The sequence below is a fragment of the Ursus maritimus genome, unplaced genomic scaffold (genome assembly GCF_017311325.1).
Source record: "Ursus maritimus isolate PB19 unplaced genomic scaffold, ASM1731132v1 scaffold_8, whole genome shotgun sequence".
NCBI classification, from domain to species: Eukaryota; Metazoa; Chordata; class Mammalia; order Carnivora; family Ursidae; genus Ursus; species Ursus maritimus.
Genome location: NW_024426996.1, coordinates 42,222,981 through 42,237,534, shown reverse-complemented (window position 1 = coordinate 42,237,534; position 14,554 = coordinate 42,222,981). Strand labels below are relative to the sequence as shown.

General features: G+C 47.4%; 1 protein-coding gene across 1 annotated transcript in view; it reads right to left on the bottom strand.

Moving 5' to 3' along the window:
* USP46 (ubiquitin specific peptidase 46) overlaps nucleotides 1–11,830 on the bottom strand; it is a 57,738-nt gene extending 45,908 nt beyond the window's left edge. Inside the window, exon 1 of the mRNA XM_040625316.1 lies at nucleotides 11,647–11,830. Within this exon, the coding sequence (XP_040481250.1) occupies nucleotides 11,647–11,682 (36 nt within the window). The 5' untranslated portion in view covers nucleotides 11,683–11,830. The remainder of the gene's footprint in view (nucleotides 1–11,646) is intronic.
* Nucleotides 11,831–14,554: the final 2,724 nt, after the last annotated feature.

The window sequence follows — 14,554 nt, the reverse complement described above, 5'->3', positions numbered from 1 at the left end:
TCAAGGTGTTAATTCTGCCATGAGCTAAGTTCAGAAACTAAGAACAGGCAAGATCAATGGATAGAGTAATTTTGTATCTGTCAAGTTTAATCATAAAAAAATAGGGGTTTGTGTGCTTACGTATCTTTGGAGTTTTAACTTCATTTTGCTAATAATTCTTTTTTATTGTATTTTACAAAAATACCAGTCTGTGACAGATTGAAAAGAAAAGTAAAACTGGTCCTTCCCTACAGACTTGGAAAATAATTGCCAACAACCAAAACAGTTAAATGAAATTGAGCTTGTTTTCCTGAACATGTGAATAGCTGTTCAAGATCACTTTTTTTTTTTAAAGATTTTATTTATTTATGTGACAGAGAGACAGCCAGCGAGAGAGGGAACACAGCAGGGGGAGTGGGAGAGGAAGAAGCAGGTCCCAGCGGAGGAGCCCGATGTGGGGCTCGATCCCGGAATACCGGGATCGAGCCCGATGTGGGGATCGATCCCGGAATACCGGGATCACGCCCTGAGCCGAAGGCAGACGCTTAACGACTGCGCTACCCAGGCGCCCCTCAAGATCACTTTTAACAAGAGAAACGCAAACTAAAAATATACTAGGACACCATTTCCCCCTCCCCCCACGACTGGCAAAGACCACAAGGTTTCTGGAGAGCACAGTGCTTTGGCAAGGCTGTGGGTAACAAGAGTCGCACATATTGCTGGTGGAGGGCAATTTGGAAAAATCCATCAAAATTACAAATGCAAATCCATTTCTAAGAAGTGAGCCGACAGCTATATTGCCACACATGCAAAATGATACATGGACATACGGACATATGTTCCCTACAGCCTTGTTTGTAAAAACCAAAGACTGGAAAACTACCTTTACGCCCATTAGCAGGGGCCTGGTTAAGTGAATGCAGTACATTCAAGCAACTGAATACTCTGCAAGCCATTAAAAAAGAATGAGGATGCTCTTCACAGACCAGCACCCGCCCACCTCCAAGGCACAAAAAGCAAGGGGCAGATCAGGAGAGATCAGCACATGCTGAAAGTACTATCTGTGTTTTTAAAAACCAAAAGAGAAATAAACATATCTGCTTGTACATGCATAAGATACCTCTGAACGGAAGCAGAAGAAACCGTGAAGGGTAACCATGCCAGAGACAAGAATCGGACGGTGCGTATGTTGTCAATATTATATCCTTTTGTACAACTGGAAATTGCTACCATGTGAACTCATATTATCTTTCCGAAAACTTAAAGTTTTTTAAAACTTTTAAAACTTAAAGTTCTTTTTTTTTTTATTAAAAAGAAGCGGAGCTTAGGGCTGCCTGGATGGCTCAGCTGGTTAAGCATCTGCCTTTGGCTCAGGTCTGACCCCAGGGTTCTGGGATCGAGTCCTGCGGTGGGGGGAGCAGGTGAGTCCCTTCTCAGCACCTTCTCAGTGGGGAGTCTGCTTCTCCCTCTGCTCTCTCTCAAATAAATAAATAAAATCTAAAAAAAAACAAAAACAAAAAAACCCAAAAACCTGAGCTTTGCTACTTCACGTATTTCTCAGCTAGGAACACCAAACCTTGTACGCCAGGTAATACAAAAGAGTTTGTTAGATGCCTATTAGATGGCGAAAAGTCTTTGACTACATGCTGTGCCCTCATTATCAGGAAAGGGAAAAACACTGTATCCTATACAGATGATTACAAAAGTTTTGCCACACATCATTAGCACCATGTCTACCATAGACATTTCGGTGGGAAATCACAGCTTCTTCCTCCTTTTGTCCCCTCTGGGCTTGCCCCATCCTAGTCTTGTCTCTCATTGGCAGCCAGGCTATTTTGCAATGTGGCGCTCCTCTTCTCACCACTGCTCACCAGCNGGAATGGTTCTTAACATCTCAGACCCGGAGAGGCCTAAGTCACCTGCCTGATTGATGTCTGGAAAGCTACAAAGTGGCAGGGTCAACAACTGGCACCTGAGACCCTGGATACCAGGACACTTCCCATTACATTGTTTGGACTCCAGGCTAGTGGAAAAACCAGGGGCACTAGAAGAAAACAGTAAAATGGTCAGGCCCTGGGCTAAGCTCTAGACATTAATGATTCCATTTCAGCCCCACAAGGCCCCAGGGAGGGAAGTTCTCTGGTCACCCCCATGTTATGCGTGACAAGCAGCGTCTCTGAGAGTGGGAACAATGGCAACTCTCACACCCAACCAACAGCTGTGTGGAACGTCCAACCAGATCTCCTCCACGAGCTAACCTGCCTCCCAGGAAGCCGACCAACCTGTAATCTCCAAACTCTACAAACCAGTTTAACAATGTTCCTCCAGGGGCGCCTGGCAGGCTCAGTCAGTACAGCATGCAACTCTTGATCTTGGGGTCGTGAGTTCAAGGCCCACAGTGGACATAGAGATTACTTAAAAAAAAAAAAAAAAGTGTTCCTCTAATAGCCAGTTATTTGAACCACCATAAAGAACCTCTTATCTGAGCTAATGCCCAACCAAAACTGTAACCATGAATCCCCGAGGGAGGTGAGGTCATCTTAGGTGGCACAAGTATGAACACTTTCAACTCTAGCAATTACGTGGTTTTTTAATTGAGGTATAATTGACATACAGCATTATATTAGTTTCAGATGTACAACATAATGATTTGATATTTGCATCTATAGCAATTATGTTTTTGATATGCATTAGAAAAGCATATAACTAGCTCATCAAACCCATTACTTCACAGATGTCTTCACACAAAACGAGGCCAAATTAAAAGAAGTTGAACAGATTTAAGGAAAAATACTACATTCAAGTGGTTCAAAGACATAGGGAAAACTTGGGAATAAAAAGACAGAGTGAAGGTTGGGAATAAAAGAAACTGTAGCATACAATACACACTAGTTTTGAATGTCGCGTTTTAATTTTATTTTTACTTGCCCTCCTCTCTGTATACCACACTGCCTCTCTCAGGTGGATAAGGCAGTGTCCCCAATAAATAAAGTACCCTGAAATGCTGCATTTAAATGGCAGTGTCCTTTGGTGGCTTAACCCTGGGTTGACCACAGGCCTGGTCTGTCCTGAATAACTCTGATTATACCTACAGTAGATCAGTAATACCCAATAACTATTTAGAGCACATCCCCCCACATTTTAAGAAGTGCCTGACTTGGGAAATAAATCAGAGAGCCTCCCTACTGTCCCATCATCTGCTACAGTGCAGAGCGGAGTGGGAGAGCGCTGTGGGCCTCTCTCTAGCCCCATTCCTTCCCTTCCTCCCCCTGCCACAAACCAGTGAGAAGGGAACCCCCACTTCCCAGCACCTGCAGTCAGAACCACACCACGAGGTGAATTTTGCCTCTGCTCTTGCCCAACCTCCCCTCCCATTCCACTCCTCCCAAAATGCCCACGAAATGTAGACAGCAAGTCAAAATGAACGCAGAATTCCAATAAACCAGTGATTCTCAGATGTCAGTGCGCTCTCCCTCGTGGTGTTTGGTTTATCTGTAAACTACCTGAACTTATTAGTAGCTTTCCCTAAATCTGTTCAATTTTTTTTTAAAACAATAGCTCTGTGCTTTGAGCAAACTGAAGGAAACCATTAATTCCCTAAAAGAATGAGAATTACAAACCGTAATGTGTGTGAGAGCATCACAGTTCACAAAACGCTCCCACAGGCAGCAAGATCGCCTTTGATTCTCCCCAAAACTGCTGTGAGAAAGGTATTTTATCATCTGCCTCTTCGTGTTATATAGAGAGGAGGAAGCAGGCTTCGAGATCTACCAAGCAGGATTCCAAATCCCAAACTGGGTTCACTTTAAAGCTGTACGGAAGAAAGAACTTGCTTTCTTTTCCCCGTCTAGGGACGTGCTGTTCTAGGTGTGCTGCCCAAGCCAGGAGAACCTGGCCAGGCTGGCAATGCAGAATCTCGGCCCCACTCCAGACCTACTGAATCAGACTCTGCATTTTAACAAGATCCCCGGGTAATTCCTGCGGACAATGAAATCTGAGGCGCACTGCCTTCTGCCACGGCACTTCTTCCATTCCAGCAAGCTACAGCTCTTCTCTCAGTTCTCCAATAATCGTTTGTTGAGCACCTCGCACAGATGTGCCGGGCCCTGTGCTGAATGCTGAGCAATCAGCAGCGAAGAGGTTAAACAGCTCCTGTCCTTGCGGAGCTGTCCATCTAACACTGTGGTTTTTCAGCTTTGGAGGCTTATCAAAATCAGTTGTGGAACCAAAAAAAAAAAAAAATTACAGGTGCCTAAAACCCACCCCAGACCTACCTATACCTCCGTCCGGTCAGAAACTCTGGGACTAGGGCCACAGAAGGTAAACATCAAAAAAGGTCCGTGTCATGCAACCATGCTGGGGAGCCACTTGGCAACATCCAGGAAAGCTGCAGACAGGCACATCCTCGGAGCAGCTTTTCCATTTCAAGGCCTGCATTCTGGAGAAATGAAGGCACGTGTGCAAAGAAGACAGGAGCAGGAACATTCACTGCAGCACCATTTCCAGAGAAACACACTGCCTTTCTAAAAGAACTTCAAAAAGCAACTGGGTAAACAGGAAAACTCCTGAAGTCCGGTCTTGTGGGTGCTCTCAACAGATGAGGCCCCGGACATGATGTTCACCAAAGCCAATTCCAATTCAACAAAGCACGAACAATGTAACTGGAGCGGAGAGACCTGGCCAGCACAATAATGTATCCCAAATTTACTCTCAACATTCAGTAAATGTATCTTCTCACTTCTAGTCTGTAATCTTTTCGCTACACCTTTTCACCTCCTTGTTATCATTCTCTCAAACTCTAGCTTCCATTCCTTCTCTACAGTTCCGGACTTGTTCTTTGGTCTCCCCAGTCCCCCCCCCCCCCCCCCCGCATCCTCCCTTTCCCTATTTTCTGACAAAACCAACACTGCCATCCTGACTCTCAAGCCCTAGAAAACTGCCCCAGAGTCCCTGGATTAAACACAACCCAGCCCCATAAACACACGAAAAGATGTCCCACTTCGTTAGTAAACAGGAAAGTAAACATTTTACATCACCGAGATACCATTTCACACCCGTCACTCTGGCAAAACATCAAGACTAACAGTATCAGGTGTCTGCAAGCCTGTGGAGCACCTGGAACTCCCCAACGCCGCTGGTGGGAATGCAAATTGGCACAACTGCTCTGGGGAGCAATCCGGCAATATATTAAGAGTTGAAGATGCCCATTTCCTTTGATCCAGCAATTTCTCCTCAAGGTGTATACCACACAGAAACTTTAAACATAGGCGTGGGGAGACAAGTTCAAAACAGTCACGACAAACACAGAACGTGATAAACCCATGTGCTAATCAACAATAAAATGAATACGTGGTAGCATATTTGTGATGGAATATTATACAGCAGCGAATAACCTAGAAGTACAAAGGCATAATTTAAACAAAAACAAACTGCGAAGGAGCTGTTCAGTATCAGCATGTCTAAAACACGAGAAAATGATAATATATCTGGCTGATGGATATATACATATCTAGTAAAAGTCTATAAACACACGGTAAACGTCAAATTCGGAATAGCAGTCACTGTCTGGAGGAAGGGAGAGTGAGATGAGGAAGGGTTCGCTTGTATTTGTAGTATTTTATTTCTTCACTGGGTGGTGGATGGAAGCACACAGGTATCCCATTATTCTCCATATTCCTCTGTGTGCCTGAAATTTACCACCACCCAGAAAAAGAGTCCCGAGTCTAAACTACTTTAAAACATCATCAGGCTCTGAAAGTGGCATCAGAACTGGATGGACAGGAGAAGACTGGACCAACAGGTGGAAAGTGAAGCTTTGAGAACCAACGGGGTTTCTTCTACACTCTTACAAACATCCAGCACAAATAACCATTCTTAAAATTGTAGTAAAATTTCATGTCGAGGACTTACGACATACCCCAAATTCCTGGCAACAATCTCAGAACAGAAACATTCCAAAAAGCCTTTAATGCCAGGATTGATTGTTGACACAGAATTTATCTGTCTTAAAAAAGTATTTGCTCCTTCAATCTGGGGTGGCTTTTTCTCTTAAAAGATCAACAAGGTCTTTCAAACCCTAGATCAGATTTGGTTTCACCACAATTGAAGATATGTTATAAGAATGTGCATTAAAATATTTAGGCCAGAAGCACTGACTACACTCAAAGACACCAAACTCTTCCAGTCCATTTGCTTCAGGCTGGCTCCGTGAGTAGGCTAGAGATAAAACCACCAGGAGATACCTTTCTGATGATACCACAGAATTACACACTACCATAAAGCCTCAAGTGATTTAAAGGAACTAGACACACCAGGCTGGGAAAGAGGGATATGTGAACTACAGAAATCTCTCTTAATTGCTAAGAGGACCAAAATTGAAAGTTACTTTCAATTACAAACCCAAAATACCAAAATTCCACATTCGTTAAAAAATATATAGGTTTTATTGTATGGGTGAACTGGAACAAAAATTTAATATCTAGAAAATAATATTACAATCTTTCATGCTAACTAAATATTGGCATTCAACTTTGTGTTCCTCTAGGAGTCCAAGAAAAAACAGAGAAAAATCTATAGGCCTAATTGTCAGGTCCTGACCCAATACAAACATCTACATATTACACCAAGAGACCAGAAGAGAATTTTTCTTTAAACATTAGCCCACCCCACTCCAGGCTGCAATTTTTAAAATCTGACAACTATCATAGTAGACCCTGACACATGACTTTAACCACTCCCAGGTGATACATTAAACTAAGCTTACAGTCTCCAATTATCTTTAAGAATGGAAAGCAACAGTAACAATATTAGAGGAAGAGACAATTATGTCTTCTCTGGAATTATAAGATGTACATTTTTTTTAATAGTTTTAAAGAATTTTTCCAACTAGTCTCAAAATACTGCCTCAGGTGATTGACTTAGCAAGATAAAACTATCCATAAAATCCTCTAGCTTTGTTTCAAATTTTTATTAATTCTGTTCCTTCATATCAGAGAGACTTCATTTACTTAAAACAATTCAAATATGGCACTCACTGCAGTGTCCAATAATACCCCAAGACTGTTCAAAGAATACTAAAATGCAAATATTGGTAAATTCAAGTTTTAAATAAGGTAGTTAGGTCCTTAAATGGTTGAGAGCCAATTAAGAGAAGGATTTTTATTTACTTTTTTACACTTTAAATATGTGCCAAGTACATATGTCAATAAAGCAATTAAAAAAAATAAAATTATAGTGCTTGGTTCATAACATACTGTGTTGAGGGGTTTCAAAGTGAAGTAGTGACAGGTCAGTCCCCATCTAGGGGCTGGTACTTCTCCCGTGGTTTGCGGTGCTGGTGAGGCCAAGGCCCACCCCTCCGTCCCCACAGGACATTTTGCCTTCCACAAGACTTCCCATCTGTGTGCTGGAATCTTTGGTCAGTCAACGGTAGGTAGGTGCCACTGGCCCAAAGAAGACTGAGAAAGAAAGTGAACCCACTGGCCATAGACCAGCCCTTTGCCCCACCCAAGGTAGACCCTCTTTTGTGGAATTCTCAAAGCGTATATCCTTCCATGAGCTTCTGACAGCAGCATTCTCAGTGATGCACTGTGGATCAGCTTGTTGACCTCTGCAAAACCTGGTCCCTCCCTCTTCATCAGACTTTCCACAAACTGCCTTGAACTGATCTTTCAGAGGCTTGCCCCATCTTGGGAAATAGATTTTTTTTTTTTTATAAAGACTCTAAGAAATACTGTTCACTAAGAAACTTTGGACAACCCCCCAAAAATGTATCAGCTTTACAAGGTGAGAAAGACTAGGGTCCCAAGAAATACAATTTGTCAAAAGTTACCATGACACTCATGCTTAACTGCAGAGACAACCACTGGGACAGATGCCAGTTCTAAGTATGATGACTAGAATCATGTCCTCACATAAAACAAAAAATAATCAAACTTTGGTCAACTGCAAATTATATTAAAGAAACATCCTGCTGTGTTCATCAGTCTTTTCCTTGTATTGCTTCTGAGATTCTGTTCAACCTTTATCTGTGCAGATAACACACCATATTGAAATTGTTCAGTCTTTACCAATGTTACGCCCACAAAATAAGAAACTGCTGAGCTCCTTAGGCACAGGGACTCACCCCATTCGTTTACGAAGCACCTACACACAGTACATGCCAACGTGAACACAGCAGGTCCTCAACAAACGGGTGCTTATGGGAACGAAAACGCAGTCTGACACACAGCATTTTCTCTAGGGTACATCTTACAGCGCTATTAACAAATGAAATAAAGATTCGATGATTCAGACCAATTTGCATGGTACAGGTCACATTTCTAGAGGACACATTTGGTTTCTCCCAACAAATGCTTGCCCTTCAGAAAATTCCTCAAGCTCTTCAAACCCAAATCTTACTGGGAAGGCGGCGGGGGGGGGGGCACTTTGTATTTGTAGGGCCATAAAAATACACAGGAAGTTAAATACATTGATCTGGACAAAATCAGAGGATTATCAACAAGGGACATTTCCTCGTGCTTGGCAGCAGCTAGTGTATTTTAAAAATTACAACACACCAGCCCGACAAGCTTTCCTCTCTCGGAAGCAGCCACGGTGTGCGGCGAAGCTGACACAAGCAGGCTGATCAAGAATCACTGTGGCAGGAGTTCACAGGAACACAGAAGTCAAACAAAGAGGAACTAGCATTCAACTTCCAGGGGACGATAAAACCTCAGTGCGTAAGGAGGCAAGCAGAGGGATGTGGACAGTCCCTAACACCCTCGTCTCTAAAGCACGCAGAAGGGTGAGGGAAAGAGAAGGTGTTCATTCCTCAATCACCTAAAGGATTTGCTACAAGTTCTGTAAATTCTACTCTGCTGGGTCCTTTCTTCTCCGGTAGAGGAAACAAGTCTGCTTTTCAATGCTAGGTCGTGTCTTGTTCAAGTCTTACCTGGGAGGATGGTGTCTTTTATCACCCTTTCTGGACATTTTAAACAGTTTAAATATGCCAAACAAGCTGCTTAAAAGAAAATGGAATTCCCACTTGCTCTTACTACAGCTATGGAAACCAGCGAGGACCTGATCATGTAAGGAGCGGAAAGACCCATTAGAGCCCCAGAGAGAAACTGAACAGTAAACGGAGATTCAGAGAAGACCTACCTGGAAACAATTCATGATTCAGTGAAGACTCTAAAGAGGGGTCTAGTGAAAATGTACATCTGATCAGGTGAAAAGACAGCAGTCTCCTCATCACCAAGCCTTCTCGCGTGGGAAGTGAGACTGGGCGGGACACGGGTGACCTGAGCAGTCTTTTATAAGGGGCGGGATTAAGAATTCCCAGCCCAGCCTTTGTATACTGCCTCCCTCTTGGCTGGGTTTGCATAAATGAACTTTGCATAAATGAACGTGGGCTTGTTTACATTAGTGGCTGCTTCTAAGAGCAGATCATCTTCATTGTTCTTTAAACCACTGGAAGGTGACATAATAATGAGAAAGATGTTAATAATAACAGCTGGCCCTCACTGAGTGCTTGCTATGTACTAGGCCCTGGAGTGCAGGAGCTCATTGAATACAACAGCCTAATGAGGTAGGAACCCCTGTCATCCCCCTTTCCTAGGTAAGGAAAGTAAGACAGCAACTTGTTCAAGGACAAAAAGCTGGTACGCGTTGAACGAGAACCCGCACTTGCTCAAGACACAGCGTCCAAACAGGAACAGAAAACTCCCAACTTAGGAATTATGAGCTCCTTACTTCACCTGCGTGATGGGCCTACCTTTGGTGCCTTTTCAGGGACTCCACGTGAGGTGTCAACTCTGCAGACACGGTACTGATGACTGCCCTGCAGCCTGCCTGTGTGTTACTGGAACCTGGTTGTGACATTCTGCCCAGGTGTGCCAAGAAGCCCCAGCCGCCCTGAGGGCTGGCGGGGGGGGGGAGGGCGCGGAGCTGGACGCTGGCTTCCTCTTGGGACATGTTAGCTCTCAAGTTCCCAGGCTACTTCACCACAGCGAGGCATCACCACACACAGGCAGGAGGGGAACACCACCAAGAGCTGGGACCGTGCCTCACTGCCCTGTCAGCCTGAGGCCACACAGCAGGCGTGAGGGAGTATTAGAGCTGCTCTGGTCTCACGGTGCCCCTCAGGGACCGGTCTTAGCAGAGAGAGAAACTGAGAAGAAAGGCATCACCTTTTCGCTGCACCAAGCCAACGTGAATGCCACTGGACAGGAAGGAGCAGGAGACCTGTCTCTGCGTGGAGAAGGAAGGAAAGGAGAGGAAATGGAACTGCTCCAGGAGCCACCCACCCCCTCTAACTGGTCCTGCGCCAATACCTTTGCCGCTCTCACTCTGGGAAGCCTCAGCATTTGCTCCTCGGGCCACCGCGGCAGCAGGCGGCAAGGGCCAACAGTGCTGAAAACTGAAGCCAGCGCTGGTGGGTCTTGATTCCACTCCTGAGCTAACACATGGCTCCTTAATGCTCCTTTGCCGGGTGTGTTAATCTTGCAGGAGAATGTGGGACAGAAGATTTTAAAAGCTGTGTGCTGGGGGAAGGGTAGTCAGATCACCTTACCCCAAGGCTTCTCAATCAAGCCTGCTCAGATTCCCTTCAGGGGCCTGTATTATTAGCTTCGAGGGAGGTTTTCCCCAAACTGGCATTAAATGAACACATGTTCCAGCTGAGGGAGGGGCCCTTTGATGGAGTGGAAGGGGACCCTGGAGAGTGAAGGCAAAGCACACACTCTCTCACCCTGCAGAGGAAGGCAATTGCCTTATTCCGGGGGCAAGCTGAGCTTCCCAGAGCTCTGACAAGTGGGGGTGCCAGCGGGGTGCACCCTGGGAACCCAAGGGCTGGAGGCTGTTCCTGTAAAAACTGAAAAGGAAGGAAGAGCAATGGGAGAAACCCAAGTTAAAGTGAGCACTACATCATGGACCCTGCCCCACCAGAACCCAAAGATGTCCCCTTGCTGCCACCACGCTCACCAGCCTCTGAGAGGTCTACAGTAGATCAGGCAAGGTAACTCACCTCTTCCACGCCCAAAGACTGCCCCACCCTCAGGGCCTCCAAACGTTACTGCCAAATAACCCTGTCCCTCTTTCACAGGTGGGGAAACTGAGGCATCCAGAACAAATTACCGTGCTTCCCAAACCAGGTAGAAGTTCACTTCTGTAACCACAATTTTGCACTTCTTTACAGCTTTATTACATTTCAAATTTCTCCAGATACTCCGATTGCCTTTGCAAAGTGAATTTTAAATATAGTTTAAGGAGTGAACTCAAAATGAGGCGAGGGCGGTCAGGCAGACCGGTAGGGCTTTATCTACCGCAAGGACAGGATGGGTGCCCCCCATCCCCAGCTTATCCCCCACCCCCTCCTCCGCCAAGACGCTTCCACCGCAGCCCGAGGGCGGAGGCACCGCGGCGCGGCCGGGCACCGGCGGGCGGGCTCCCGGGTCCCGGGTCCGGGAGGGGGGCGGGGGATCGGGCCCCTCCTCCGGCCGCCCCGGGGGCTGCGGCCCGCACGCCAAGCGCGGGGGCCGGGAAGTTCTGGCCGCGCGGCGCGAACCCCGCCGCCCGCCGCCGCCCGCCCCCACCCCGGCGCCCGGCGGGTGTGCGGCTCGGGCGTCCCTTTCTTCGCCTCGCCGCGCCTCGGTCGCGACCCCCGAGGCGGCGGGGGCCGCCACTCACCATATTACAGATGGAGGCGATGTTTCGGACAGTCATTAGTCTAAAGGTTGCAGCGATCCCGCACCGCCATCTTTATAAGGTGAAAACAGGACTGTCCATGGTGGAGAGCTCGCGGGGAGGCCGGGCGGCAGCGGGGCGGCGGCGGCGGGGAGGCGGCCTGGGGTCCGGCTTGCAGTTTGGCTGGGAGAGGGAGGCCGGGAGGGAGGGAGGAGGAGGAGGAGGTGGAGGAGGAGGAGGGCGGGAGGGCAGGGAAGGCGGGGGAGGCGGGAGGGAGAGAGCGGAGGGGCGGGGAGTGGCGGAGCGGGCCTGGGCCGCGGCCGGCGGCGCGGGGAGGAGGGGCGGCCCGGGCGCGCCGCGTGCAGCCAGCGCTCCGAGCCCTCCCGCCGCGCGCCCGGCCCCGGCCCGGGCCCCCGCCCCGCCTCCGCCCGCGCCCGCGCCCGCGCCCACCCGGCCATCCGGCCTTTCTCGTCGCCTCTTTATTTCCTGCTTCACCCTCTTTGGGCTGGAGCGCGGGGCCAGGCCCTCGCTCGCGTGGCTGCAGCAGCCGCCCGTCGGGGGTCCCCCGGACCGACCCCGACGCGGCGGCCACTGCCGCCAGGGGCTGGCGGAGAGCCAGGGACGGCCTTGGGCGCTGGGCGATTGGAAGGGCCGCGCCTCGTTCGGCCCGCGGGCTGGGGAAGGCGGGCGCGGCGGAGAGGGCCGGCGGGGACCCGAGGCCGCTTCCCGTCTAAGCTCTTTCCTTCTTGCCGCTCGTTCCCCAACGGCCCCGGGTTTTTCGTTTGCGGCGAGTGAAGAAGGCAAGGGGCAGGGATGACTACATCCAACTTTTAGTTTCTCCCCGTGGTTCCAGCCAGATGGCACCGGCGGGGACGCAAGAAGTAAATGGGGTCAGGACATGGGGTTGTCGGAAAGCCCTGGCCGGCAGCGGGCCGACTGCCTGGTAGAGGGCGCCGGGAGGAGAGCGGAATCTGGGTCTGGGTGGACGCCAGCAACGGCGCGCTCGGGCAATTTGTGACATTAGCAGGTACAAAAGACAAGTCTGGGTTCTGGGTGAGGGCTAGAGACTGTCCAAGGAGCGATTTGAATCCGAAGAGACGGAGAACCAAACTTTTCCGCATCAAGAAAACAGACCTCTCTCTCGGGGACCCAACCTCTTTGGGTTTGGAGAAGGGTGCTGCGTCGGTGTATACACATTTCCTAAAAGGTCGTGGCTTCTGGCTCAAAGCGCGCATCTACACGGTTTAGCCGATTTGATCACCTGAAATGGAGAAGCCCATTTCCGAACGTGAAACAATTCTACAAAGTTGCAGTTCAGTGCTTTCAACAGAGGTTGTACAAGTAGAACCCGTGATAATTCTTAAACCGATGTATTTAATGACAAATTGAATTAGAAGAGAAACTAATGTAATTGAAGGTAGCTTTTTTCTAACCAAGGCTCACATACTGGGAAAATATCATGCTTCCTATCCTCCCATGTTTAGAAGTGTTACTCGTGTCAGGTGTGCGAGCCATAGATCGCTGATATCTCCAGAACCTGGGGTGTAAAGAAAGAAAAGACAACTGCTGAGTGATGTTCTCTGGGATCATGGTGGCTCTGTATATTTCAATGGATTTAGGGAATAATACTCCTGCTTACCTTAAGTCATTCAGACAACATCTTCTTTCCAAAAAGAAACTGATGGATAATAATTATTAACTATGATTTCTTACCATTGTCAGTCGTGATATTCTTTACATTCATGACCTTCAATCTCCACCATAACATCAGATGATTATTTTTGTCTTTTGCAGATGGGTAAAAGACACACACCCCCCCCTTGGAGGGTCAGGCGTCCTACCTCCACTGTGTGACCCACATGTCACAAATGAAGTGGGTCTGCTAAGCTGGCAGCGCACCGAGGGAGAGTAGAGCACAGCAAGACACCCAATATGGCCGGTGGGATAAGAGGCCTAGAGAGGTTTTAACACTTGAAGAAAGTCACAAAACAAGCTCAGGAGCAAACTTGAGTCCACAACTCAGGCCTCAGGACTCAATTTCACAGACATTCCATTTTAAAGGCATTAATCCAAAGCTTTCAATGATATGGAAATGTTATACCATAATAGAGTTCAGTATTTCTGCCAATATCGGCACAGTGGCTTGCAAAGTCCACAAGACCGAAAACACCACTGACACGATGAAAATTGAACACCATCTGATTACTGAGTGCTATATCAGCATGTTCAAAGGATCTTTTGCATGTCTTCTAACAGCCTATAGCCTAAAACTGAAGTGTTCAATATAGACAAACATCCAGATTGAAACCCAGGCAGTGAATTACATACACAACAAATCAATGAACACAGCAGATCTTGTCAGATTCATGAATAATTAAATACATTTTTACCCTACCACAAGGTTAGTATTCACAGGTCTAAACTGGAAAAGGCATCAGTTGAAGAAGAAGCAGCCTAACCTCAGCTTCACTCCGTGAGGAAACATTTGGAGGAGATAAGAGGTAAAGTCATAAAAACGTTGACAAGTTAATGACAGGACTTGGAGGGAAAATATCTCACACATACGGGCCAGCTAGTATAAAGGTATAGAGTCAAAACTGAGAAAAGTAGGCAAAGGGAGGGATGGGATACAGGCTAGCACTAAACAGCCTAAATAAATTTGAGGGAGGCAGTCACTCCAGGTGGTATGCCCCTTGATCCACAAAGTGTGGTCCATGAACCAGTAGCGTTGGCCTCACCTGGGAGGCTGTTAGGAGTGCAGACTCTAAGGTCCCCCCCACTCCCGCCCCGACCTACTAAAGGAGACTCTGCCTGTCACATGTGGGGAGCACTGCCCCAGCTGAATACTTGTGGTGGCGTTCCCAGTTTTTGCCTGCCCAGTTTCCAGATTCTTCTTTGAGCAACTTTCCCA